This window comes from Pezoporus wallicus, unplaced genomic scaffold, assembly GCF_028554395.1.
Source record: "Pezoporus wallicus isolate ANWC-B61680 ecotype Strahan unplaced genomic scaffold, APGP_CSIRO_Pwel_v1 contig_11611, whole genome shotgun sequence".
NCBI lineage: Eukaryota > Metazoa > Chordata > Aves > Psittaciformes > Psittacidae > Pezoporus > Pezoporus wallicus.
In genome coordinates this window covers 1-24,967 of record NW_026642499.1, presented here as the reverse complement: position 1 = coordinate 24,967, position 24,967 = coordinate 1, and the positions used below count along the sequence as shown (strand labels likewise).

General features: G+C 54.6%; 4 protein-coding genes, 1 long non-coding RNA gene and 1 other non-coding gene across 6 annotated transcripts; 3 read left to right on the top strand and 3 right to left on the bottom strand.

The window, feature by feature from the left end:
• Nucleotides 1–9,552: 9,552 nt before the first annotated feature.
• Nucleotides 9,553–11,426, top strand: LOC130610684 (butyrophilin subfamily 2 member A2-like). The gene is made up of 5 exons (XM_057430757.1): nucleotides 9,553–9,709; nucleotides 10,160–10,180; nucleotides 10,347–10,367; nucleotides 10,474–10,494; nucleotides 10,818–11,426. Exons 4-5 carry the CDS (start codon nucleotides 10,491–10,493, stop codon nucleotides 11,327–11,329), a joined length of 516 nt encoding a protein of 171 aa, XP_057286740.1. The 5' UTR covers nucleotides 9,553–9,709; nucleotides 10,160–10,180; nucleotides 10,347–10,367; nucleotides 10,474–10,490; the 3' UTR covers nucleotides 11,330–11,426.
• A 460-nt stretch (nucleotides 11,427–11,886) lies between these two features.
• LOC130610685 (uncharacterized) lies at nucleotides 11,887–15,099 on the top strand. The gene is given in 8 exon segments (XM_057430759.1): nucleotides 11,887–11,968; nucleotides 12,266–12,634; nucleotides 13,007–13,102; nucleotides 13,177–13,407; nucleotides 13,502–13,623; nucleotides 13,625–13,908; nucleotides 14,032–14,091; nucleotides 14,573–15,099. Coding segments are annotated over 7 exon segments (1,650 nt in total). The 5' UTR covers nucleotides 11,887–11,968; nucleotides 12,266–12,295; the 3' UTR covers nucleotides 15,091–15,099.
• Nucleotides 15,100–15,737: 638 nt separating this feature from the next.
• Nucleotides 15,738–15,819, bottom strand: TRNAL-AAG (transfer RNA leucine (anticodon AAG)). The gene has a single exon. It is a non-coding gene; the product is annotated as a tRNA-Leu (tRNA).
• A 1,083-nt stretch (nucleotides 15,820–16,902) lies between these two features.
• Nucleotides 16,903–19,839, bottom strand: LOC130610672 (zinc finger protein OZF-like). The gene is made up of 4 exons (XM_057430741.1): nucleotides 19,816–19,839; nucleotides 19,055–19,142; nucleotides 18,182–18,367; nucleotides 16,903–18,050 (listed from the first exon to the last, which is right to left on the bottom strand). Exons 1-4 carry the CDS (start codon nucleotides 19,837–19,839, stop codon nucleotides 16,903–16,905), a joined length of 1,446 nt encoding a protein of 481 aa, XP_057286724.1.
• A 2,393-nt stretch (nucleotides 19,840–22,232) lies between these two features.
• LOC130610671 (uncharacterized) lies at nucleotides 22,233–23,267 on the bottom strand. Its single transcript, XR_008975093.1, has 3 exons — nucleotides 23,172–23,267; nucleotides 22,982–23,064; nucleotides 22,233–22,400 (listed from the first exon to the last, which is right to left on the bottom strand). It is a non-coding gene; the product is annotated as an uncharacterized LOC130610671 (long non-coding RNA).
• Nucleotides 23,268–23,825: 558 nt separating this feature from the next.
• On the top strand, nucleotides 23,826–24,962 carry LSM2 (LSM2 homolog, U6 small nuclear RNA and mRNA degradation associated; the record flags this gene model as incomplete). The annotated part of the gene is made up of 5 exons (XM_057430745.1): nucleotides 23,826–23,878; nucleotides 23,959–24,026; nucleotides 24,200–24,230; nucleotides 24,498–24,557; nucleotides 24,876–24,962. Coding segments are annotated over exons 1-5 (249 nt in total), but the record flags the coding sequence as incomplete, so codon positions are not given.
• Nucleotides 24,963–24,967: the final 5 nt, after the last annotated feature.

Here is a 24,967-nt window from a genome sequence, read left to right as displayed (position 1 = left end):
AAATGTGATATGGTGCTGGAGCAGCCTGGGGCAAGAGGGACCTTTAGTGCTGGAAGTGCCCCTGATGGCACTGGGAAGCAGAAGGATTGAAAGCAGGGATCCTATAGAAAGAGGGATCCTATAGAAGAATCCAATAGGATTGGGTGCTGGTTCCCACCCTGCAGCTCCAGGAAGGTTTAGGATGACAAGCACTAAATTGAATGATGATGATTTCTCTGCCTGCTTTGAGTGGTTTAGGGAGAATTCCATTATGGAATTGGGCCTCTCTGGTGAACGGATGAGGAGAAGCAAAGGGTGGGATCTGCACCATTCCCATGGCAATCCCATCCTTGGATTCTAATACCTACCAAAGTCTAAGAGCTGGGGAAAACAAGGAGCAGCTCCACAGCTCTATGGAGCTCTCCCTCCACCACTGGTGTTCCTAAGGGATGCTCTAATGATGTTCCCTTCATCCCCACAGGCTGGCAGAGCTGTTGGAGGTTCCAGTTGGGAAGCGAACTGGATGATGGACTCAGGTAGACAAAAACCTATTCCTTAACAACGTGTGGCTCCTGTAGCTCCAAAAATCCCGCTTTGCCATTCCCAAGGGTGCTCCAGCCTCACTTTTCTCCTTAAGCTGCTCTTCTTAGTGCTGATTCCAGCGGGATGAGGCTCAGAGCCAGCCCCAAACCCATTCCCTTCTTTCCCTTTCTTCTTTTCAAGGGAAAAGGAATGCTGACCTTGGTGAGTGGTTTTCCCTCTTCCCAGGCTCATGAATCCTAGAACAGTTTGGGTTGGAAGGAACCCTCCAAGATGGAATAGGTTGGAAAGGAAAGGACCCTCCAAGGTGGAATGGGTTGGAAGGGACCGTCCATCATGGCATGGGTTGGAAGGGACGTTAAGATCCTTTAGTCCCACTCTGAAGTGATGCTCGTGGCCGGCGTGGGGCTGCTTTGTCCCATCCGCTGCCACCAGAGCTCAGTTCTGTGCCTCTCTTCCAGATGGATGGGATGCAAAGATCAGTGAGTGCCTTTTCCTGCCCCTTTATCCCTGAGGACGTGCTCCGGGTGCTGGAGCCTTGCCCTCACATCCCCTTTGCTTGCAGGGCGGCTGAAGGAGGACCCTGGTGAGTGCTTCCCTCCTCGTGCTGCTCCATCCCCACTGACCATCACCAACCGGTTCTGTTTCTCTTTGTCCCATCCAGAGGAGAGCGACACGGAGCTGGGTGAGTGGGGCTGGGCTGATGGGAATGCTCCTGGAGCAGAGGAGGGGCTGGTCCCTGCAATCCTGCCGCATTCCCAAGCATTCCTGAAGCTCCCTTTGGAGAGCTTGGGGCTGACCTGGCTTTATTTCTCTCTCCTAGAGGAATGTGACACAGAAAATGGTGAGTTTCCTCCTCTTTAAGGGCTCTTCCTACTGCTACTGCTTCCTACAGCACTTCTTTTACCTTTATCTTTCCCTTTATTGACTCCATTTTCCTGGATTTGAGAATTTGGAGCTCTCAGAGCCACGTTCCTCCTGGAAATACTGCCGAGAGCAAGTGGCTTTTTAGGGTTATTCTGCTTCCAAACAAGCAGAAAGGTCTTAAAGCATAGAACTAGCAGTAAATCCTCCCTAGGGCAGCTAATCCTAGAGGATAATTAGGGATAAACCCACGTGGAGCAGAGATTGTGTCCTGTATGAGGAGGAAAACAGCTATGGAATGTGGGAAATGACCCAGAGCTTTCTCTTCTCTTGTGGTTCACTGTAGGAACACACTCAGAGATTGGTATGTATCATCCTTATCCTTGCCATATGGACACCTATAATAGGGAATTCCTTGTTGGATAGATCCCATGTGAGCACTGGGACCCATCCGCACCCCAACTCGCACAGGCTCTGCCCATCACCTTACCCAGGGATTCCAATGGGTCAGATTCCCATCATCCCTTAACATTCATCCTGCTTTATCTCCCTGCTTCCAGGTGAGCTCACAGCAGAAATTGGTAAGTCCTGATGCAATTCCCATTGGACAGGTTCCTGTGGATTGGGATCAGATGATTTGCCAGGGGTTTATTCCTGGTTTCTCCCTGTTATCCCTCAAAAGCAGCAGAGGCTCCAGGAGACCTTAGAGCAGCTCCAGTGCCTAGAAGGGCTACAGGAAACCTTGAAGAGGGGCTTTGGATAAGGGATGGAGGGACAGGACAAGGGGAATGGCTTTAACCTGGAAGAAGGAAGAGTTGGATGGATATTGGGAAGAGGGTGGTGGGACACTGGAACGGGTTGCATGGGGAAGGTTTGGACGCTCCGTCCCTTCAACCTGCTCCAGTGGAAGGTGTCCCCATGGCATTGGGTTGGAGCTGGATGAGCTTTGAGGTCCCTTCATCCCAAACCAAATAGTGAGAACAAAGGGAATTCCCAAGCCAAAGCCCTGGACAGGGCAGGAGCATCCCTGGTGAAAACCCAGATTTCTTCTCCTCTTGTTGACCATTCCTTGCTTTTCCATGTATTTCCAACCAGACAGCCTGACCTCCGAGCTGGGTGAGTGCTTCGCTTCCTCTCGCCTTTGTTCCATTGGGATGTTTAGGAAAGGGGTGGTTATTCCCTCCTCAAACACTCCTTCCTCCAATCTGGGCTACAAATAACCTCAACCCATTCCACAGAATGGTGTAATTCCACATTATTCCAGGATTTGGGATGGAGGATGTTGGGGGGGGGGGGGGTGGGGTGGTGGAGCATTCCCTGACCTTTGGTGTTTTCCCTTTCAGAGGAACGGGACAGGAGAATCAGTAAGTTCCACTTCTCATTCCTGGTGGGAATCACAGCCCAGATCACCCCGTGTGCTCTGGACCTGGTTCCTAAAGGATTTGGGGGATATATGGGAGGGTTTGGGATTGTCTCATTGCAGAAGTGGAGTTCGGGCTGCTCTGATCAGCCTCAGCTTCCCATAGTTCATCCCTGTTTCCATCAATACAGGGATGGTTCTTTTCCCATATCCCAAAGCCTCTTTGAGCTCATTCCCATCAGCATGGGGCAGTTACAATACAACTTTTCCCTTGGGAAAGCCATTGGCACATCCATAGGGAAACCAAGGTGGATTTTAAAAGGCTAATATTCCTTTATTTCCTTTGATTCCAGGCAAACTCACAGCAGAGCTGGGTAAGGAGATTTCATGTCCTTAAAGTTATCCTTTGGGATGCAAAGTGCTGGGGATGGGAAAACCTGGGAAAACAGAGTGTTTTGCGGGATCGGGGAGGGATAAGTGTCTTAAAAGAGGTTTCTCCCTTCCCAAAGCTCCGTTTTGGGATATTCCAACCCCAGGGAACAGGGCTGGGAAGAGCTGTTGGTGTCTCTGCAGTGATTGATCGTTTCTTGGCTCTTTTAGGTGAATGTGATGCCAAGATCAGTAAGTGGAATTCCTCCTCAGATGGGGGGGGGGGGGGGGGGGGGGGAACAGGAGCAGAGGGAGAAATCCTGCTGGAAACCTGGAAGAGGGTTTATGGATGGAATAACATCCACAACACATAATTCCAGTGTATAACCCTCAGCTCAAGGTGATGCTGGGGGTGGGAATAGCGGCTTTCCCAATCTGAGTGCTCCAGGGATGCCAGGAATAGGGAAGGAAATCACTTATTAACCATTTTCCTGCCTTTTCCCCCTCCTTTGCTTCCCAGAGGAACGTGATCGGAAAACCAGTGAGTATTATTCATGCGGTTTTGAGTTGAAAAACCCAGATTTTGGGCAAATCTGAGTGGGAAAAATACCGAATGGGAACATTTCCCCGCAAGTCTCAGCCTAAGCTTTGGCTTTTCCCTAAACCCCTCCTGGATAACCAGGAATATCCTTTCCCTCCTCAGCCAAACTCGCCGCTGAAGTCCGTGAGTGCTTTTCCCTCTTTTCCATCCCAAACTCTGGCTTTTTGGGCTTGGAAACATCCACTTTGAGTCCCTGTGCTCCACCTGATGCCTCTTCTTTGCCTCTGGTCCCAAAGGGCGCCTCACTGCTCTACTGGGTAAGTGTGGTTCAGCCTCCCATTCCCGGCATGGATTGTATGGAATGACTTGGGAGGAAAGCTGCTCCCACCTCCTGGCCTTTGTCCTTTGGGAAGAGGGACAAACCACCCCCAAAATGATGGATTTGAGCCTTTTCCCTCCTTTTCCATGCAGGAGACCGGGATTCGAGGCTTCGTAAGTGCTTTTGGGTTCAATCTGGTCCCGGGTGGCTTTTCCTCAGCCTGTTCCCAAGGGATCTCCTCTCCTGGGCACCACTTTCCCCAGTTTTCCAGTGTTTCTGTATCCCAAACCTTCCATCGCCCCCAAATGGGCATTGCTGGAATGGTGCTTTTCCTCGCTGCTGTATTTCCTGGTCCCTCTTTCCCTTCCTTCCCCTCTTCCCTATTTTCCACTATTATTCCACACTCTTGTTATTCCTCCAACCCTGTGTAAGCTGCATCCAGGGAGTTGTTCCCACTGTGCCCAGAGAGGAGATGGGAACACTGATCTCAATACCCTCCTCTCTCCCCTTTCCAGGGAAACTCACTGCAGAACTCAGTGAGTAACTTTCCTGCCGGAAAAAGAGGGGAAAAGGGGAAAAATGGACCTGGAAAACTGATGTGAATCTCATTCCTTATCTTTGTCTTAGCTAAATGTGACGCGACGATCAGTAAGTGACATTCCCTGCTCCAGGGCTGATGCTTCCCATCATTGCAGGGATCCTGGAATTCCTTCATTTGGGAAGTTAGAATCCAAAGGTCAAGGGGAGGGGAAAGGAAAATAGAAGGGGGGAAATTCCCATGGGAAGAGCTGAGCTGGGATCATGGAGTTTGGGAACTCAGATGGGATCTAACACTGTTTCTGCTTGAAGGGATCTTCACGGTGGAGCTGGGTAAGTCCAATGCTTGATTTTCATTAAACTTCCATACATTTTAATGACTTGAGTCATCTTTTACTGAAATGGTTCAAAATATCCAAGATTTGGGATATTAAATCCTATAAAATTGTGGTTTTCCCAAAGGAATCCTCAATCCAAGCCCCAGACTGGGCTCTGCCTCTGGGGGCTGGTGGGAAACAGCATCATAGGGGCTGAGATGGGGAAGTTTTAACCCTCCCAAAAAAATAGAAATGGGAATAACGTGTATATAATGGGAATAACACAGAGCAGGAGGCACTTGGTATTCCAGATTACGGGATAAGATAATGAAGGGTGAGGGGCAGGAGCCATGGAAGTAAATCCTGGTTGTTTTCCCTCCATTCCAGGCGAGCAGCACACAAAAATAGGTGGGTTTCACCTCCCTTTTCCCAGAACCTGGATTTAGGGAATTCCAGAGGCTTTTCCATAAATCCCGTTGTGTTTTCCCTCTCTTTTCTCAGGGGAACTCACTGCAGACATCAGTAAGTCCCTTCTCCATTAACCCTGGGTTAGGTGGGAATGATGCAGATCCCGGTGTGCTTACCCCCCATTCCCACTGCTTTGTAGAAGAATGCAGCAGGAAGCTCCGTAAGTGTCTCTTTTTAATCCACCCTTGGGATTCTGTCCCCGAGGAAGAGGAACAGCACCAGACCCCTGCTTTGCTGTGGGTTTTCCTCTCTGTTTGCAGGGAAGCAGGCGGCGGAACTTGGTAAGGAATTCCCTTTGCTCAACAAGGAGATTTCCTTGGGTTTCCCAGGTTTTCCTGCCCATCTGGGGTCCTTAAGGGGAAATTCCTGTTCTAATTGGGTTTAGGAGGATGTGTGCAAAAGCTGGGATAAAAGTGTGAAATATAGATGGGCCTGTGGGTGGATCCTGTGGGAGATGGTAGGATAGATGGTAGGATATGTAACAGGATATACAATTATATGGTAGGATATAGGATAAGATATATGATTATACGATAGGATGTATAACAGGATATTTGATTATATGGCAGGATAGATGACCCTATGGTAGGACCATGTAATAGATTCCATAACAGGTTCTATGATTCTATGACACAATGGGATCACTATCCCCCCAAATCCCGTTTCCAAGCAGTGCTAGGGATCAGACCCCAGCTCCAGGAAAAACCTTTGGAGCTGGGATCTCATTTGAGCTCATTTCTGTCTCTTTCTTTGCTCTTTGTAGAGGAACGGGGTGTGACCATCCGTAAGTATTCCCAGCTCCATCCCACTGCTATTCCTAGGGATGAGCTCAGGAGCAACACGAGCTGTGGCTGAAGGAAGGACACAGCCGTCACATCCCGGATGGCAGAACAGGAATACCAGGGGGAGCACCAGCACTGGGGGGGTTTCATGGATGCAGACACTTGTTCCCCCTATAAATCCCATCTGGATTCTTCCTGGGTCATGCCTGGGGCTGGTTCTCACCCACAAGTGTTCATTGTGTGAGGCTCGAGGGGTTTGGAAGGGGAATAGGGGTGGGAATGAAGTGCTCCAAGATCCCAAGAGGTGCTCTGGGATACACTGTGAATTCCTTAGGATTTATTCCCGTTATTCTTTTTCGTTCAGGGGAAAACGAAGCTGAGATCCGTAAGTGCCTTTCCAGGTTCTGGGGGGGTCGTGACTAACCCAGCACTTGGTCTAAATGCAATATCCACAGTGGGAAAGGGGTTTCCCTGTGGGAATTCCCTGGGAAACCCAAACACAAGAGAATGAACCCCAAATGTGGGGCTTGAATGTTCCAAATGACTTCAGTTTGGAGGAAAAGTGGAAAAGGGAGGGGGAAAGGGGACATAAATGAAGGTTTTCATGGGGGATCCCAATCTGGCCGGTGTCAAATTGGTCCCAATGTGCCTGGGATGGGATTTATGTGGATAATGTATTGATATTCTCCATATTCCATGTCTATCATGTGATTTATGTCCTAAATCTGTATCTTATGTGCCCTAAATAGATTCTTAAATGGATAATAATCATATTCCATTATAAATATATCCCTATAAAGTGTATAATCCATAATGTTGGCATCAGAAAGTCCATGCTTGACCTAATCCATGTCTCTCTGCTCCCAGGGCGCCTCACGGAGCTGCTGGGTACGTGTTTTCCTGGCCATAAATCCCATGGGAAAAGGGCTGGTCATGGCATTAACTGGGATCTCTTTCCTCTTGCAGAGAGCCAGGATTCAGGAATCCGTAAGTTGCTATGTACATCCTGCCCTGAGGGAAGTGGTTCATGTGGCTCCTAATGCCAACAAATAGATGGATTTGGGGAAATGGTCCCTGGAATATGGCAGGAATCGGAGGGGAATGTCCCAGGAATCTGATCCTCTCCCTGAATCCCTGTGAGAGTTTCTGCTCCTTCTATATTGGCAAGATTTTATCTCTGGAATTCTTTCCTTCCCCTTTCCTTTCCCCTTTTCCTCTCCCTTTTCCCTAACTTTATCCCCTTCTCTCTAAGGGAATCTGGAACAGAGCTGGATAAGCTGGTTCCAAACCTCCCCACATCCATCCATGGGGATGTGGTGGCTCTGTTTGGCTCTTCCCATCCTTTGGCATCTACTTTTGGGGATAACAGCAGAGGGCCAAGGGGCCTAAAATAACACCAGGGAAAACTAGCCAAGGGATAGACCCTGGGATGGGGATGGGAAATGGGGCTGGAAAAGGGCAAATCCAGGTCTCACCTTTTCCTTTCCCTCTTTTCCCTCTGGCAGAGGAGCTGAGGGAGCAGGAAGCTGGTGAGTGCTTTGTTCCTGCCCCTCAGGGGTTGGGTAGGCCCAGTATGGCTTCTATAATGGATCAACACTAATGGATCCATCTCATTCCACTGCAGATGAATCTTCTGAGGAGCTTGGTAAAGCTCCAGCTTCCTTCCAACTGGAAAACTGGGATGGGCCGAGGGCTGGGGCTCTACCAATGTCAGAGCATGGGAACGACAGCAAATGAGGGATGGAGCTGGAAGGGGAAAAAGATACGAGGAATTCTCATTCCTTCTCCTTCCACTTCCCTTTTCCTTCCTTTCCCCTTTTCCTTCTCTTTCCCTTCTCCCCCCTTCTCTCTTCCCCTTCTCCTCCCCTTCCCAGAGGACAGTGACCTGGAAAGAGGTGAGCACCATTCCCCTTCCTGCCTTGGCAGGAGCACTTCCTGCCTGGATTCCCTGCTCTGATGCACATCCCTGGTTCTCTCCTCTCAGATGAGCTCACTGCAGAGCTGGGTAAGCCACTTCTTGGTATCCTGATTGGAATTCTGCTGGGTTAGAAGCTCCAAGGTTGTTCCCATGGGAAATCAGTGATGTGAACATCAGAACTTCATCCTTAATAGCAGCTTTTTGCTTTTCCCCACCATTTAACTGTGGATATGGAGGAAATTTGGGTCTTCCCATAGGGAAGGAGAAGGGAATAGTAGGGAAGGAGAAGGGAATAGTAGGGAAGGAGAAGGGAATAGTAGGGAAGGAGAAAATCCCAATGGAAATCCATGGTTTCTCTCCCTTATTATCCTAATCTTGATTTTCTTCCTTGTTTTTAGAGGAACGGGATAAACAAATAGGTGGGTTTTGTTCTCCTTTTGGGTGGATTTGGGTGCTTGGGATGGGTCTGCAGCGGGCAGATTCCGGCTGCGTTATCCCAATCCCAGGAAGAGCTTCCCACCCCCCACCCAAATACCAGATTCCCACTTGGTTGTTGAAATACTGGGGTTGTTCATGAAGTTTCAGATGAGGCTTGAGCCCAGGAATCCTAATTGTGTCCTTTATTCCCTTCCTTAAAGGGGAAATCACAGAGGAGCTTGGTAAGTCCTTCCTGGTCTTTCCTCCTTTCTCTTCCCCTTTCCCTGCTATTCCCCTTTCCCTGCTCTTCTCCCACTTGCAACGTGGGTGCTGCAAAGAACCTGAAGCTTTGTTTCTTCTCCCTTTTTTTCCCATTCCCAGCGGAGCAGAGCACGCGCATCGGTGAGTGCTGCTCTTCCATAGGGAAATGGAGCTCTTCCCTTCTAACATGGGATAAAGGAGCCTTAGGCTCCATGTCCATGGCTGCTCAATGTGTGCTTCTCCCCGAGCATCCCAAATCCCTTTGGAATGATGGTTTGGACACATGGGGATCAGTGGTTCCTAATCCATTGGAATACAACCCAAAATGCATAAACTTCTGGTTGATGGATCTATAAGGGGGAAAGAACCATAATTAAATCTACTTTTCCTTTTGCTCTTCCCAGAGGAACTCACGGTGGAGCTGGGTGAGTCCCTTCCCTACCCCAACCAGGGTGGACCCTTTGGGATTTAGGCTGGGGTTAGTGGGAGCCAGTTGGTTCTTTGCTTGAAGATGAGGGAAGCACATATGGGAATGATAGCCAGGGCTAAATGGGAATGTCAGTTCTCTACATGGAACAGCAAAACATCAGTTCATCATCTCAGGATGAACACCCAAAAACTGGGGAATAACTCATTTTCCCTCCCTTTTCCATCTGTTTTCCTTCCTTTAGGACAACGGGATGCCCGGATTGGTACGTGTCCACCTCCACCCTGCTCCTACACTTGTGCTTCCATTGCCATGATGATGGTGATGGATCAGTTGGAATTTGTTCTCTCTCAGGTGACCTGTCTGCAGGGATTGGTGAGTGTTTTCCTGCTTCCAACTACACACTTTGAGATTTGGATTTGGAAAAAATCCATCTGGGAATAACTTGGATTGATTTTGACTTCTCTTTCCATAGAGACCCGGGAGAGGAGGATTGGTGAGTGGCAGGGTCTGGCCTGAGACCTCTGTGTGTGTGATCCTGGCACTGGGAATTCTCATGGGAATCCTTCCTTTCCTCTTGACTCTCCAGAGGAGCTCACAGCAGAGCTCGGTGAGTGCCTCGGATGGAAGAGAGATGTGTGGAATGGGTGGGAAGGGACTAAAGCTCATCCCATTCCAACTCAATACCATGTGCAGGGGCACCTTCCACTGGAGCAGGTTGCTCCAACCCTGAAGGGATGGAGCATCCCAACCTTCTCCATTCAACCCGTTCCAGTGTCCTACCACCCTCAGAGTGAGGAATTTCCTCCCATTGTCCCATCCAACTCTTCCCTTTTCGGGAGCAGTTATCCTCATCCCATCCCTATGTGTCATTATAGAAGCCCCTTCCCAGGTCACCCCTTTAGGCACTGGAAGCTGCTCCAAGGTCTCCCTGAAGCCTTCCCTTCTCCATATCTTATCTCATTATCCAAGCAATGCTAATCCCTGGGCACAGGAATTTGGGATTACTTTGGGAATTCTGGGAACGCACACTGACCTTTCCCTTTGCTTCTCTTCTCAGAGGAATACAAAGCCAAAGCACGTGAGTGACCCTGGGTGCAGCCAGTGAGGATCTGGGGGGTTGGAAGGGCGGGAATGTGGCTTTGTGGGTGTTCCACATCCATGGACATCATGGGATCACCTGGGAAATGGGGAAACAAGGCCAGGAATGTCCCAATGGTAACAGGGCTTTGGCTTCTCCTCTGAAGGAAGGTGCCTCCAGGAGCACAGTGAGTGACCCCCCTGGCTCCAGGATACCCCCTTGGCTCCAGGATCCCCCCCCTGGCTCCAGGATCCCCCCCGGCAGCACTGTGAGTGCTTTGTGTGTGTCCTTAGGGAAGGAAGAGGAGACAATGGGTGAGTGCTGGCAGAGAGGAGAAGGATGCGATGGGTGAGTGATGGGGCTCTGGAAGGGACCACAGGGAGCCCTGAGAGACAAAACACCCTCTGGATGGCCAAGAGGACACCAAAATCCCACGTAGATGCCCAAGACGACACCAAAACACCCATTAGATGTCAAGGAAGGCACCAAAACACCCATCAGATGTCAAGGAAGGCACTAAAACCCCTGTAGATGCCCAAGATGACACCAAAACACCCATGAGATGTCCCAGAGGACCCCGGTCCCAGACAAGGAGCAGCTCCAGGGTTAACCTCCCCCTTCCCTTCCCCCTCTGCAGCGGAGGTGACGCTGGATCCAGCCACAGCCCATCCACGCCTCATCGTGTCCCCGGAGCTGCGGAGTGTGCGGTGGGAATTCCGCCTGGAGCAGCCTCCTGACGTTCCCGAGCGCTTCGACACCGATCCCTGCGTGCTGGGCTGCGAATCCTTCTCCTCCGGGCGGCACTGCTGGGAGGTGGACGTGGCCCAGGGGCAGTACTGCGCCATCGGCGTCAGCAGGGCCTCCTTGAAGAGGAAGGGCCCCATCAGCTTCAGCCCCGAGGAGGGGATCTGGGCCCTGCAGCAATGGGGCTTCCAGAGCAGAGCCCTCACATCCCCCCCCACTGCCCTGAACGTGGCACGGGTGCCCAGGAGGATCCGGGTGTCTCTGGATTATGAGTGGGGAGAGGTGAGGTTCTTTGATGTGGAGAACCAAGTCCCCATCTTCACCTTCCCTCCGGCATCCTTCCGTGGGGAGCTGCTCCGGCCCTGGTTCTGGCTGGAGCTGGGCTCCATCTCCCTGCGCCGGTGACCATCCTGGTGTGGAGGGGCTGGAGGAGCCATGGAAGAGCCTTGGGGGCTGTGGGAGATCACTGATGGACACTGTGGTCATCACCATGCACGTCTCACTGTCCCCTGATATCCCTTTGATATCCTTGATATCCCTGTGATATCCCTCTTCCATCCCTACATGCTCCAAGAGCCTTGAACCATGGCTCCCACCCCACAATTGGACACCCAGCAGGTGCTTCCCAATGGACAATAAACCACTTGAGCCTCTCCAGAGCATTTGATTGCTTTATGCGGCTGGTTCCAGGGTTAGGACTGTCCTTGGATCATTCCATGTGGGATCATTCTAGGCAGGATCTCACCCCAAGTACCCCAAAGCTCCATCATTGCCCACTGAGGTGGCCCCATGGGGCGGGTTGGCTGGAGAAGACCCAAGTGGGAGGAGAAGGGATGGACAAGTCCAAGTGGGGCCCCTGAGGGGTAGGAGTGAGCCGTGTCCCGGCAGCACATTCCTCGCCTGTTTCCTTAAATAGGGATGATCTTATCCCTGTATCCTGCATGTGACCGGCTCCAGGCAGCCCTGGCGCAGCTGGAGAGGAGCCCCATGGGCTGAAGAACCCCAGGATCCATTAGAATCAACCCAGGAGCTGCTGCCAACGGGGTAAGTGGCTCCTTCGGGATGGTCCCAGGGACAGGAAGACCCTAAATCCATGGATTGTGGGCATTGGGAGGGCTATGCCTTGGCTTTGCTCCATTAGAAGCCACCATGGGGGGACGTGTTGGAGACTGAGTTTGGGGATGAAAGGATGGTTCCCACCATCATGTTGGTTCCTATGGATGGAGATGGATGCCCAAGTCCAGGGATTACTGAAGGACAACTCCTCCCTTCCCAAACTATCATCCAAAGGAGTTCGGAGATTCCCGATGCTCCATGCTGAGACCTCTCCATGTCATGCAGGCAGCTAAGGGAACAAGAAGTGGTGGATCCATGGCCTCTGGTCCATCTGGGGCAAGGGATGAGGATCCTGGTCCCCTGAGCCAGGATGGAGGTGGAACATCCCGATCCCGGCTGTGCTGCTCCGTTGGAGATGCCCATAGGAACCATGTCAGGAAAGGAAGCTTCCAGCCCAAGCAGCACCTGGAGCACCTGGTGGAGAAGCTGAAGCTCCTGGGTCTGGATGAAGGCCAGGAGAAGGAGCAGCTCTGCTCATGGCACAGGATCCCATGGGATGCGGAGGCATCCAGCTCCGGACATGATGGACCAAGGACTTCTGGAGGTCTCCGCACAGAAGAGCCCATCCAGGACAAAGGCAGCTCCATGAATGAGGTTATTCCTTTCCTGACCATCTTAAGGGGTTTCTGGGTGCTCCTCAGGATCCCAGGCTTGGAGGCAGCTTGGATGTTCCCTACAGTTGGGCTTTATCCCCATGGGAATAACTGGGGGGATCCAGACAAGAATAACCCCAAGCCTGGTGCTAAACCCAGGAAAATGGTTATTCTGAGCCTAAATCCCAGCAGGCATTTGAGTCCCTCATAGGGGTTGGATGGATTTTGAAGGACGCTTCCCAACCCATTCCAGTTTATCCCATGTGAGAATGAGACTGGTTCTCTTGTGTCTTCTCCGTCCTTGTGCCCATTTGCTTCCAAGCATCCCACCCTTCCCAATCCTGCTGGATACCCTCCCAACCCACTTTTCTAGGAGCAAACACGGAAGGACCTGGAGACGCTCAGGACCCACCAGGAAGCACTTTGGGAACGGAAGGCGCATGGCGAGAGGCGATGCCAGGATTACCTGGTACGTGGATGCCCTCATCCCTAGGAGCTGCGGTGTTATCCCAGTGCAATCCATGCTCATCCCATGTCCCGCAGGCACGGACGGAGCTGCAGAGGCAGGCGGTTGTGTTGGAATTCCGGCGCCTGCGCCGCTTCCTGCGCGATCAGGAGCTGATCCTGCTGCTCCAACTGGGAGAGCTGGACACGGAGGCCATGGGGAGGCAGGAGCAGGAGGAGACCAAGATCCAGGGGGAGATCTCGCTCCTCAATGTCCTCATCTGTGCGATGGAGAAGCAGCTTCAGGGACCTGGGAGCACATTCCTGCAGGTGGGATGTTCCCCCTTGGCATTGCCTTGGATGGAGCTTTCCCAATGGATTGAGGTGGGAGAATGAGGCTTGGCCCTCCCTGTCTCTATCCCAGGATGCCCGAAGTGCTGTGGACAGGTACGTGCTCCTCCACCACTCGTGTCCCATGGGTAGGCTCGTGGGTACCATTCCCATGGGAATTCCGGCTTCAAGGCGGGGCTTAAAACAAGGTTTGGAGGCAAGGAGGCGGCTCCTCTTGGCCACTGGGGCAATGGGACCCAAGTGTCTTGTGGGCATCTCCAGCTTGGGACACGGGGACACTGGGGACGACCAGCTCCTCCCCATCCCCACAGGATGTGGGGTGCAGGAGGCTTGGTCCCAGCCCCACAACTAAGGTCACATCCAGGTTGGAGATGGACAGTTCCCGGGGGATAACGGAGACCTTCCAGGACCTGGAGCAGAAGCTCCAGGTCATCTCTCAACAGAACTGCGTCCTTAAGGACGTACTGGGGACATTCCAAGGTACAGGGGGTGATGGATCCATCTACCCTGTTCATCCTGGTTTTCCTGTTTTCCCGGGAAAAGCAGGAGCGAGCATTACCTGAGATCCTTTGATCCATTCAACCTTTGTTCTTCATCCCATAGACACCTTGCTATCAGAACTGGAGAAGGAGCAAGGACCATCCCCAGGAGGAGATGGAAGAGGTGAGGACCTTTGGAAAAGTGCCTCCAGAAAAGGCATTTTTAGGCAAAATTGGGCTTAAAAAGGTTGGGAATGAGGAGCCTTGGGGTTCCTGGGGCTACAGAGGGGTCCTCCAGCACGAGGCAATCAGGAAGATATGGAGATGGATGTTGGACATCAGGAACTATGGGGTGATGGGTTTAAACTGGAACAGGGAAAGTTTGGGTTGGATGTAAAGAAGTTATTCCCTATGAGCGTGGTGGGACACTGGGACAGGTTGAATGGAAAAGGTTTGGATGAGTCATCATCTGGACCGGTCTTGGAGCATCCTGGTCTAATGGGAGGTGTCCCTGCCCTATGGATGATGCTAAGTCCTTCCCAACCCAAACCATGCCATGGTTCCATGGGTGTCCCTGCTCCCAGTGGCCATGCGCGGTGCTGGGTCCATCACGGGCCATTCCTGGGTGCTGACGCCCCTCTCCCTTCCCTTTCCCTCCATCCCAGCTCCCTTTGTGACCCTGGACCCCTCCACCGCCAGCCCCCGGCTCGTGGTGTCCCGGGACCGCCGGGGGGCGCAGTGGTCGCGCACGGCTCAGGACGTGCCGGGCTCCCCCCTGCGCTTCAATGGTTCCTGCTGCGTCCTGGGCAGCCCCGGCTTCGCGGCCGGAGCGCACCACTGGGCCGTGGGGGTGGCCGGGGCCGGCGCCTGGGCGCTGGGGGTGGCCCGGGGCTCCGTGCCCCGACTGGGCTGGATCCCGTTCCGGCCGGATCAAGGGGTTTGGGCCATGGGGCGCTGCGGGAGCCAGTTCTGCGCCTTCACCGACCCCGTCACCCCCATTCCCAGCACCGGTTGGGCCGGGAGGGTGCGGGTGGTGTTGGATTATGAGGGGGGCAAGGTGAGGTTTTACCTGGCAGAGGGGGACCCCCCCGTGTTCATCTTCCCAACGGCTTCCTTTGGGGGGGAGAGCGTCTTCCCCTTCTTCTGGCTGGGGAAGGGATCCAGCTTCCGCCTCTGCCCATGAGGGCTCCTGCTCTTCTTGTTTTTCCCTGTAAGAGAACGGTTTTGCTCCCAAGAACTGATTGGAATTCTCTTGGCAATTGTTTTCGTCCTGCCCCATCCCGTGTCCATAGGGCATCCCAGCTTCCGGAGCATCCTTTACTGAACAGCACTGATTGTATCCACACCGTTCCCTAAATTCCTATGGGATGATGCTGGCGCCAGTCACGGAGTGAAGGGGAGATGGGGCTTTGTATGGGTTGGGGTTTACTGGTCTTGACCCAGGGATGGACCCATAGAGAGACCCACGGACAACACGGATGTGGAGGGGGGGCAATGGGGATGGGAGCGATGGCGAACCAGCGACATGGATATGGATTTATCGGGGGGGGGCGGGAAGGTGGAAAAGGGGGTTTGGCTACCCCCAGAGGGCTCCTGTTCATAGATCAATGCTTCGGCTTTCCCTGTGTTCTGGAAGCGATGAGGCTCCCCCATCCCGAAGAACAACATGCAGGGATCAATTCGCAGCTTCAATTCCACTGAATTTGTTTAACTCCACACTCAGAGCAGAGGTCTGTGGGCGTCTGATGGGCTGGGAGATATGGGGGGGGGGGGGGGGGGGGTTGGGAGCAACCCCTCCAAATGTGGCAGCAGTGGTGCCCAAAAAGGACCTGGCAGCGGTGGGATTCGAACCCACGCCCCCGAAGAGACTGGAGCCTTAATCCAGCGCCTTAGACCGCTCGGCCACGCTACCTCCGTAGGGAAACCTGGGGCTCCTCGTGTGTGACAGTAAGGGGGAAAATGGGAATTCTGTGACATTCCCAATAGTATTTAAAGGGAAAAAGGGGAGGAAGGGGATAGGGTTGAGTTATCCCCCTGGGAAGGATGTGATTCCCTGTGGAAAACAGGTGGTGAAACTCCCCTTGGTGCCTCTCCCCACCCTGGGCCACCTCTGGGAGCTCTCCAGAAGCCCATCTATAAGGATACTGAGGATGGGATATCCCCACTCCTGGTGCTAACCCCTATCCCACAGCCCCAGTGTGTTCTGACACCTGAAATTCCCCCCCCCCCCCCCCCCAGCCCGAGGCCATCCTGCCACCAGGAATGTCCTCTCCGTCTCCACGATGGGGGCTCGGATTCTCCAGCCCCAGCTCCACCAGGACCATGTCCCATGTCCCCAGTTCTCAACCTCCAGCACAACCACATCCAGGAGCATCATCCCTGCTCCAGGAGCAGCCGGAGCCATTGAGATGGAGGAACCATGGAGGGTTCCCCCTATCAAATCACAACCCCACACTCCTGGAGACCCACGCTCATTTATTGCCCCTCTTGGTGAAGCTGGGACACACAGAGGAGGTTCCCATCCCCATAGCGTTTGTCATGGTGTGGGTCTGGGTGGCAGCAACACCACTCAAATGAGATAGAGCATGAGGGGGGAAATGGGGAGGAGAGCCTGTGTCTGGAGAACAGAAGATCCGGATCTTGGGGGGACCCCTCAGCTTCAGGATGGGCTTTATCCTTTTCAGGTGGTTTTGAAGGTGGGAGATGGAAAGAGGCTCTTTAGGCTCCAAAGGAGGAGCTGGATGATCTCCTCCAGCCATTCCTGATGCACCAGCCCCGTGCTGTGACCCACAACCGTGTGCTTGGTCCTGAGAGCGTGCTCTGGTGGGGAGGGTGCAGGGAGGAAAGGTGGAAATCAACGTTGCAAGGTGTTTACGGGAGGGATGGGGTGTCCATTCATCCATCCACCCATTCATCACTCATCCATTCTGTGCACATCCATCCATCTATGCATCCACCCATCCCCAAGTTGCACACCCAAGGTACCAAACCCAAGTCACCGACTGCCCGCTCCCAGCAGCTCCTTGCAGCTCCTCAGGTGCTTCCTTAGGGATGAGCTGGACGTGAAGCACTTCCTGCACTGGGAGCACTCGTAGGGCTTCTCCCCGGTGTGGATGCGGCGGTGGATGATGAGCGTGGAGCTGGCGCGGAAGCACTTCCCGCACTCGGGGCACTTGAACGGCTTCTCCCCGGTGTGGACGAGCTGGTGCCGCCGCAGGCTCGTGCTGTCCCGGAACCCCTTCCCGCAATCAGGACACTGGTGGGGCCTCACCTTCCTGAGCTTCCCACGGGAGAAGGCGTCTGAAGGCAGATTCTGGTGCTGCCGGAGATGGGCCATGAAGGAGGACCTCTTTGGGAAGGTCTCTCCGCACTCAGCACACTTGTAGGGGCCATGATCCATGTGGCTCTTGCGGTGTTTGCTCAGGGATTTGCTGCCCGCGAAGCTCTTCCCGCAGTCGGGACACTCGAAGGGCTTCTCCCCGGTGTGGAGCCTCCGGTGGGTGATGAAGGTGTACTTGGACATCAGCTTCTTCCCGCATTCCGGACACACAAAGAGGGATCCTTCCACATGGATCTTGCGGTGCTTTTTCAGGGACTTGTTGGCCATGAAGCTCTTCCCGCAATCGGGACATGGGAACGGCCTCTCCCCGGTGTGGATGCGCTGATGGGTGACGAGGGACGACTTGGACGTGAGGGCCTTCCCGCACTCAGAGCACCGGTACGCCATGCTCTCTCCGTGGAGCCGCTGGTGCTTCCGCAGGGATTTGGTGGAGGCCAAGCGCTTCCCGCACGTGGGGCACTTGTGGGGCTTCCTCTGGCACTGGCTCTGCTGATGGTCCTGCAGCATGAAGCTGCAGGCGAAGCTGCTCCTGCAGATGTAGCACGTGAAGGGCTTCTCCCCAACATGGACCCGCTGGTGCCGGATGAGGGATGAGCCGCGGCTGAAGCTTTTCCCACACTTCCCACACTTGTGCTGCTCTGGCGGCGTCTTGGGATAAGGTTTCCTCCTGTTGTAGCCGGATGAAGATGATCTCCTCCCATGGGGCTTGCAGCCCACGGAGATGCTGCCTTTGGATCTCTTCATCATCCTGCCATCGTCTCCGTAGGAGCTGTCTTCTTTAGTGTCGCTTGTCCATCCATCATCTGCTGGGATAAGGCAGAGCATAACGGGAATCTGCCCTTGAGGATGGATGGGGAGAAGCACCCAAAGGATAAAGGGAATCCACCCTTGGGAAAGGATGGATTGAAGCACCCAACCCCCCCAGGTCCTTTACCTGAGGATGTGAGGGATGCAGAGGACCTTCCGACATCCCAACAGCTCCTCCACTGCTTCCTGCTTCTGGACCACAGCATCAGAAGGGGTCTGGCCCTTTCCTCCTCCTCCTCCTCGGAGCTCGGGATTCCCGGGATCCAAATGTCCTCCCCTTGCTGCAGCAGGGCCGGGTTGTACACGTTGAAGCCTGTGAAGGTTGATGGCAATGGGTGGACAGTGACCATCAGGAGGCATTGACCCTCAGCCCTCTTTGGGAAGAAAAGGAGAATCCAGGTCTCCCGGGGAGGGAATTCCTGGGGGGGGGGGGGGGGGGGATATGTGGGGTGTGCCTACAAGGTGATGGAGAAGGCTTCTCAAAGAATAAGGAAAGAGACCAGCCCTGAGACCAAAAGCAGGGGAAAGGTGGAGATTGTCCGTCTGGGAACACTCAGGGAGGGCTGGAAAACCCCAGAGATAACACCTGGAAGAGCAGAAGCAGTGATGCCACCCTTGTGCAGCAGCTCAACAACCAGCAGGTACCTCGAAGCTTTGTTCCCCATCCCACCAAGAGCTCTGGATGTCCAGTTCTCACCTTGATCCCACAGCTCCTGTTTCCCGGCTGGAAGAGACCTGGAGCCTTCTCCATCCCGCGCCCCCCCCCCCCCCCCCCCCAAGAGTCCCGTTGCAGCGGCCAGGAGCCGTCAGGAGAGGGCGCTGTGGGTCTGGGTCCAGGTAGGACCACCCCCCCCATCCCTCTAGGACACCCCCATCCCACCAGAGATCGTCCCTGTTAACTTTTTGGGGGCAGTTTTAGCTCTTCTGAGGGCAATTTTAACCCTTTTGGGGGCAATTTCAGCCTTTTTTTTTTTTTTTGGGGGGGGGGGGGCGTTCCTACCTGGCGGGGCTGGGGCGCAGGAAGGACCCGGCTGCTCCGCGCTGGGGATGGAGGTGGGAATCGTGACCTCCAGCAGCGCCTCCGGCACCTGAGGGGAGATGGGGACAGGGATGTGGGGAGAGCTCCGGAATGAAACCGGGAGCAATCGTAACCGGCAGAGAGGGGAAAGGGAAGAGAAATGCACAAAACCCCCACAACCCCCACACCAAAAAGCCCAAAAAATTGATTTTTAAAAAAGGAAAAAAGAAAAAAAAAGCCCACAAAATCAAAATTTAAAAAATCGTTTTAAGCAAAAATAATAATAATGAAAAAGAATTAAAATAAATTTTAAAAGTCCTAATGACCAAAAAAAAACCCAAAAACCCCAAACCTGGAAAGAACCAAAGACCAAACAAAAAAAAAAGCCCCCAAAGGACCAAAATATAAAAAAATTAAAATTTAAAAGACTCCACCAAGCCCCGAAGACCCAAATTTTTAAAAAAATGATGAATTAACCCCCCCCCAAATAATTAAACTCAGATTAAAACTAAACCCGAAAAACTGAAGTTAAAAGAGGAACAAACGAGATTTCTTCCCAGAACTCGAACCCATCCGAATCGACCAGACCCAAAGGTGCGAACTCGAACGAATCCCGACGAGTTCCCACCAGAAAGCGCGGTTTTGCGCTATTCCCGGAGTGAATCGAACGGGAATTAACGCGGAAGGAACGGGACAAACGCGGGAGAAGGCGCGGAATTAACGCGGCTCCGGACGCCCCGTACCTGGGCCCGCTCCAGCGCGGCCATGGCCTGGACGGGGGGAGGGACCCGGCGGGAGCCACCCACCCCCCACCGGCTTTGGGGCGGAAAACGCCTTTTCCGAGAGTCTCACCTTCCCCCCCCCCCCCTTTTCCCACTGATTTTCCCTCTTTCCCTCCTTTTTTATCCCGTCGTTTCCCTTTCTTATCCCGCTTTTACTCCCCTTTTAACCAGACGCTTATCCCTGGGGCACTGGGACCTGAGATGCGCATCCCTGGGGAACCGGGACCTGGAGATGCTCATCCCTGCGGATCCAGGTCCAGCCACCACACCCCTGGGGACCAAACCCACTGGGAAGCAGGGAGAAGGGACCAGCACGGGAAAAGGATCAAACCCGGGAGAAATCGGGTCAAAAACGGGGAATACGAGCTCCAATTGCCCATTTCTATGGAAAAACTCCTTTTCCCAGGGGAATCAACATTCCCCCCACCCCACCCCCCCCTACACCCCCACACCCCCCCTTCCTGATCAGCGGCTCCTGATGGCCCATCCATACATCCCATTCAGCTGGAAAAGCCCCGGGGCTGTCCCAGGGTGGAGCATCCGCAGCCCTGAGCCCATTCCCGGCCTCTGGATGGACCGAGGGCTCGGCTAAGAATAAAGTGTGGGATGCTCCAACCAAAGTATCCCAGGAAGCGCAGCACCAATGGAGCTGCGCGGATGGGACCTCAGCACATGCCAAGTGATGGCTGACCCAGGATCCCATTCCCGGCGCCGGGAATCGCAGCACCAATGGGGCTTCAGGTTGGGATCAGGGGGGTTTCTCCCCTGCACCCCGCAGGGGGTAGAACTGCCATCCGGGCTATTCCTCCCATTGTTCCAAACCCAGCAGCTTCCCGATGGCTTTTCCTAAGGGACTGGGACCTTAACCCCTTCCTACCCCCCACCCCAGCCCCAAGGATCAACCTTCCGCCCCATCCCTCTACCCTCCCCCGGCTCAAATCCATACGGATCATTAGAGATTTATCCAATCAATAGGGGCTTATTTGCCCCTATGGGGACGAGATGGAGCAGAGGATGCAGATGGGGATAGAGGAATAAATCGGGATGGAGGGAGGAATAACCAGGGATGCTCAGAAGGTTTCCAAGGATAAAGTGTCCCAGTTCTTCCCATTTACTTCCTTTACCCTGGGGCAGATGCCAGCTCTTGGGAAGGGCATTAGGAGCAACGTTTGGAAGTTAAAACATTCTGCTTTATCCTGTGGATTCCATTTATCCTATTCCATTTTATCCTATTTATCTCATTTATTCCATTTTATCCCTTATCCCCTCCTAAGGCAACCATCTCCCTCAGACCCGTATTAATGGGATATTAATCATAATATCCAATTGTTCCGATTATTATCTGAAATCCAACTTTTCCAGGCACCAGGAGCACGGGAACTGGGATGACATGGGAATTCGTGCACTGATCTGGGGTCTCCTGGAACGTTTTCACACTATCTTAAACGTTTTCCTGGCTGGAGGCGAGGACTGGGTTAACAGCGCCATTCCCAATGGAATTCGAGGCCATTGATGTGCGTTCTTCCCAATCCAGGTGAGGTTTGACATCCCAGGGAAAAGCGGGGTCTATGGAGAGCGGGAGCCCCCTCGTGGGAGCAGCGGCTCCTGCCGCTTCTCTCCTACCAAGCCCCAGATGATCCCGTTTTCCCCTAATTTTATCCCAAACCCACACATTTATTCCCATCACGCTGCAAAAACGGGAGTTTTGGGGGGTTTTCCTCCAGGGGTTCCCTGGAGCATCCACCGGGAGCCGGGATCCCGGGTGGGATCCTGATCGCAGCCCTATCCCCAGCCCAGTGCAACCAGTTCAATGGGCAAATGGGATGCAAAGGGTGGGAAACAGATTGGAGTCGGGATTGGGTTTGCCTCAAGACTCTTCCTGATGTCCATGGAACGTGGGAACAACTGAACATGGGGTGGATCCACAGGGATGGGGCAGAGCCAGGATCAGGCAGGGAATGAGTCATGGAGGAGCCGGGTGCGGCTCATCAGGGTCATTAGAGCTAATTGATATCTTCCTGGCATTGATAATAGAGAGGGTGGCACTCCAGCCCCATCTATGGGCATCTCCAAGGGGTCCTCGTCCCATTGCCTCCCATTGCCCCCCATTGCCATGGGGTGATGATGGCCATCATGGGGAGGTGATGAGGATGAGGAGGAGGGTAGGGTGGGGATGGGATGAGGATTGGATGGGGATGAGGATGGGGATGAGTATGGGATGGGGATGGGGATGAGGATGAGATGGCGATGAGGATGGGGATGAGTATGGGATGGGGATGGGGATGGGGATGAGGATGAGATGGGGACAAGGATGGGGATGGGATGAAGATGAGGATGGGGATGAGGATCCCCATTTCCCACACAGACAGACATGGACGTGGCTTCAAGGGTATTTATTGCCTGGAGTGCTCCCAGTGGAGTTCAGGGTCTCTACGGAGGGGTTCAAGGTCCCCATTGGGGGGGGTCAGGTCCGGGGGGGCGGGCTCAGTCCTCTTTGTCCGGCACCAGGGTCCTTCTTTCAGCTGCAGGGGGAGGCGGGGGGGTCACTGTGTGTGGGGGGAGAGAGAAAGGGGGAAGGGTCAGCGGTGACCTTGACCCCCCCCATGGTGTCCCCCCTATGGGTGCCACCGCCCCCCATGGGATCCATACCCCTTATGGGATCCATACCCCCCATGGGATCCATACCCCCCCATGGGATCCATATCCCCCCATGGGATCCATACCCCCCCCATGGGATCCATACCCCTCCATGGGATCCATACCCCCCATGGGATCCATACCCCTCCATGGGATCCATACCCCTTATGGGATCCATACCCCCCCATGGGATCCATATCCCCCCATGGGATTCATACCCCCCCCCCATGGGATCCATACCCCTCCATGGGATCCATACCCCTTATGGGATCCATACCCCCCCCATGGGATCCATACCCCTTATGGGATCCATACCCCCCCATGGGATCCATATCCCCCCATGGGATCCATACCCCCCCATGGGATCCATACCCCTCCATGGGATCCATACCCCCCCCATGGGATCCATACCCCCCCCATGGGATGCATACCCCTCCATGGGATCCATACCCCCCCATGGGATCCATACCCCCCCATGGGTACCACTCACCTCCGTGCCCTCCCCAGAGGCGCCGTACAATGCCCCAGATCCAGCGCAGGAGATTCACCAGACACTGAGCACCGGAACACATCCTAGTCCATAGCGGGGGACATGGGGGTCAGACCCGCACCCCATGTCCCACATCCCGTATCCCATATCCCTATATCCCTGTATTCCCCTGCCCCATGTCCCTGCTCACCTGAAGGTCCTGTGGGTGCTGTGGGACCGTGGGGCTTCCCTTAAATGCCCATGGCGGGAGCTGGGGCCGGTGCTGGTGACAGTGATGGGTGACAGGAGGGTGACGGGGCCGCTGACGGGGCCACCACGGGGCCGGTCGGCCCGGTCCGTCCCCACCCGGGTCCTGCCCAGCGTGGGATGTGCGGGATGGGAGGGACACGGGACACGGGACGTGGGACACGGGATGTGGGACGTGGGACATGGGACATGAGATGTGGGGCACGGGACATGGGGTACATGTTGCACATGTATGTCACACATGGGCCATGGGGAGTTATGGGGAGGGCATGTGTACATGTATGATATGTGTGACATGTGTGACATGCGTGACATGTGTCACATGTGTGACATGTGATACGGGGCACACACGTGACACGTGACACACGTGCGCGTGTTCCCCCCCCGGGGCCCCTCCTCTTGACCTTTGCCCTTCTCCCGAGGAGGGGGGCGGGTGAGTCACTTCCCGCGCTGCCCCCGCGTCCGGAGAGGCGTGGCCTCGGAGGAAGAGAGCGTGGCCACGGAGGGGCGGGAAAAGGGGGCGTGGCCACAGCGGCGGGAGACGGGGCGTGGTCAAAGCGGGAAGTGGGCGTGTCCCCGGCAGCGGAAGGGGGCGGGGCGCGCGGCTGGCGGGAGGTTGGGTGGGGGGGAGGCTCCGCAGCGGCCGTGATGGTGAGAGCGGGACCGGGGGAAACGGGGGGGGGGGGGGGGGTCGTGACCCCGCGGTGACCTCCCGGTGACCCCCCCCGCAGCTCTTCTACTCCTTCTTTAAGTCCCTGGTGGGGAAGGACGTGGTGGTGGAGCTCAAGAACGATCTCAGGTGAGCACGGACCCATAGAGACCCCATGGACGCCCTATGGACACCCCATAGCCCCCCATCCCCCCCATAACTCCCTATAGCCCCCATGAACAGCCTCCTATAGGCTCCCCAGCCCAGTCCCCTCTGTAGAGCCCCACATCTGAGTCCCCCTGAGCTCCTGTTTCTCTCTGCAGCATCTGTGGGACCCTGCACTCAGTGGATCAGGTATGGGGGGCTGTGGGGCAGGGAGGGGGCACCCGTGGGGCTCTTGGGGGGACTCTGAGGGCATCTATGGGGCTCTGGGGAAATCTGTGAGGCTCTGGGGGCATCTGTGGTGCTCTGAGGAGCACTCCGGGGGCATCTATGGGGCTCTGGGGACATCCTGGGGTCTCTGGAGGGTATCTGTGGGGCTCTGGAGGGTCAGTGGGGGTATCTGTTGGGCTGGGGGGATCTATGATGTCTCTAACACACACCACACCCCCCCCCCCCCAGTACCTCAACATTAAGCTGACGGACATCAGCGTCACAGACCCCGAGAAGTACCCGCACATGGTGAGGGGCCCCCTCCATGGGGGCTATGAGGGGATTATCGGGAGGGACAGGAGGTTAAGAAGGGTGCGTGGGGCCTATGGGGGGTCCATGTGGTCTCTCTGGAGTTTTTGGGGGTCTTTGTGTCTCTATGGGCCTCTATTTTTCTCTATAGGGTCTGGGGGGGTCCCTGGGTGCATCCCCACTTGGATACTGGAGTCCTTTGGGGGTGGTCCTGGGGTCTCTCACCCAAACACAGGGTCCAGGGGTGCCCCTAGGGGTCCATATGGGATCTCAATGTGTCCCTATGGGGTCTCCATGGTGTCTCTGGCGCCCCCCCAGCTGTCGGTCAAGAACTGCTTCATCCGGGGCTCCGTGGTTCGCTACGTGCAGCTCCCGGCGGACGAGGTGGACACGCAGCTGCTGCAGGACGC

Bases quoted from the DNA above. Each gene is read 5' to 3' on its own strand.
- LOC130610672 (XM_057430741.1), bottom strand. From the start codon at position 19,839: ATGGCCGCGCTGGAGCGGGCCCAG. The intron at 19,143-19,815 runs GTACGGGGCGTC...ATCTCCCCTCAG, and splicing joins CCGCGCTGGAGCGGGCCCAG to GTGCCGGAGGCGCTGCTGGA. The intron at 18,368-19,054 runs GTAGGAACGCCC...CAACCTTCACAG, and splicing joins CTGCGCCCCAGCCCCGCCAG to GCTTCAACGTGTACAACCCG.